Here is a 1,735-nt window from a genome sequence, read left to right as displayed (position 1 = left end):
TTCTGTTTGGAGAGGAGGGACAACAACAACAGCAAGGCCAGGAGAGTCAGCAAGAGGGAGTGATTGTTGAACTTAAAAGGGAACAGATTCGGGAACTAATCAGACATGCTAAATCTAATTCAAAGACCCTTTCCTCCCAAAATGAACCATTCAACCTGAGAAACCAAAAACCCGTCTATTCGAACAGATTTGGAAGGATGCATGAGATCACCCCCGAGAAAAACCCCCAGCTTCGGGACTTGGATGTGTTCCTTAGTTATGTGGATATGAAAGAGGTAAATACGAAGAAAAACCGTATAACCAAACTCTCGAGTTCTATACATATTATATGTTTAGTTAGAAAACATTACTATCGGAACTATATAATTATATAGATTTTTTTGTTAACAAATTTAGGGAGGTCTTCTTATGCCAAACTACAATTCAAAGGCCATAGTAATCCTAGTTCTTAATAAAGGAGAAGCAAATATTGAACTTGTTGGCCTAAAAGAACCGCAACAGCAGCAGCAAGAGGAAAGTTGGGATGTGCAGAGGTACAGTGCTGAGTTGACCGAAGACGATGTATTTGTGATCCCAGCAGCTTATCCAGTCGCCATCAACGCTACCTCAAATATGAATTTCCTTGCTTTCGGTATCAATGCTGAGAACAACCAGAGGAACTTCCTTGCAGGTATATATTATATATGACATCCAATTCGAATATACGGCTCTTGTTTGTTTTATGGCGCATGAAAACTTGCTGATGGTAATTGGTGATTGAAATTTTGAAGGTGAGAAAGACAATGTGATAAGCGAGATACCTAGCCAGGTGTTGGAGGTTGCTTTCCCTGGATCAGGTGAGAAGGTTGTGAAGCTGATAAATAAGCAGAGCTTATCCTACTTTGTGGATGCTCAGTCTCAACAAAAGGAGGAGCAAAGTAAGGGAAGAAAGGGTCCATTGTCTTCGATTTTGGACACTCTTTACTGAATAAGTATAAAGTAACTAAGATGTAATGCAGTGAGAGCTCATGGTGAGTGTGGAATTAACGTATCGGGCCATCTAAAAATAAGTAGAGCTGCTCCTGCTCCATGTAGCTTTTTCCACTACGAATAATGAATAAATCGAGCACATATATAATGCTCGCGTTTTTTGATTTTCAACTATCTGTCTTCTTCTTCGCCAATAGGTTGGCATGTACCTCTCTTTTATTTTATTTTATCAGAACTTTTGATCTATATACCACCCTTAAAACATATTAAAAAATAAATAAAGTCTCACATTCAACAAGCTTATAAATAATAACATGAGATTGAAACTGAAAATAATTAATCATAGTATAATTAAGTTAAATATTATTTTATAAATTACAAAATATTAATATATAAAATAATTTTTATTATTAATAAAAAATGGTGGTTTCTGAATCTGTCTTTAAAATTAACTATCAATTTTTAATTACTTGTTATTATTAAATTTTAAATTAATTTCTAAATACAAATAATTTTTAATTTATGAACTAATATCTAATTTATTTAAATATAATGAATACTTATTTTTTTCTAAATTAATTATTATTTGATACTTTTTTTTTTAATTTTATGAATAATAGAAGCGTCTATCCACATCGCAATAGAAGCAACCATCCAATTAGGTTACTCAACTAACTAATATGCTATAGTAAAATTTTGTGAATTGTAACAAGTGTATTAAATGAACAAGTTAAATTATATATATTATGGTTTACCATAAAATAGC

General features: G+C 32.7%; 1 protein-coding gene across 1 annotated transcript; it reads left to right on the top strand.

Moving 5' to 3' along the window:
* Positions 1-5: 5 nt before the first annotated feature.
* LOC106752929 (beta-conglycinin, beta chain-like) lies at positions 6-1,140 on the top strand (the record flags this gene model as incomplete). The annotated part of the gene is made up of 3 exons (XM_014634712.2): positions 6-275; positions 397-670; positions 771-1,140. Coding segments are annotated over 3 exons (741 nt in total), but the record flags the coding sequence as incomplete, so codon positions are not given.
* Positions 1,141-1,735: the final 595 nt, after the last annotated feature.

The sequence above is a fragment of the Vigna radiata genome, unplaced genomic scaffold (assembly GCF_000741045.1).
Source record: "Vigna radiata var. radiata cultivar VC1973A unplaced genomic scaffold, Vradiata_ver6 scaffold_907, whole genome shotgun sequence".
NCBI lineage: Eukaryota > Viridiplantae > Streptophyta > Magnoliopsida > Fabales > Fabaceae > Vigna > Vigna radiata.
This window is presented reverse-complemented; position numbering and strand designations above follow the sequence as displayed.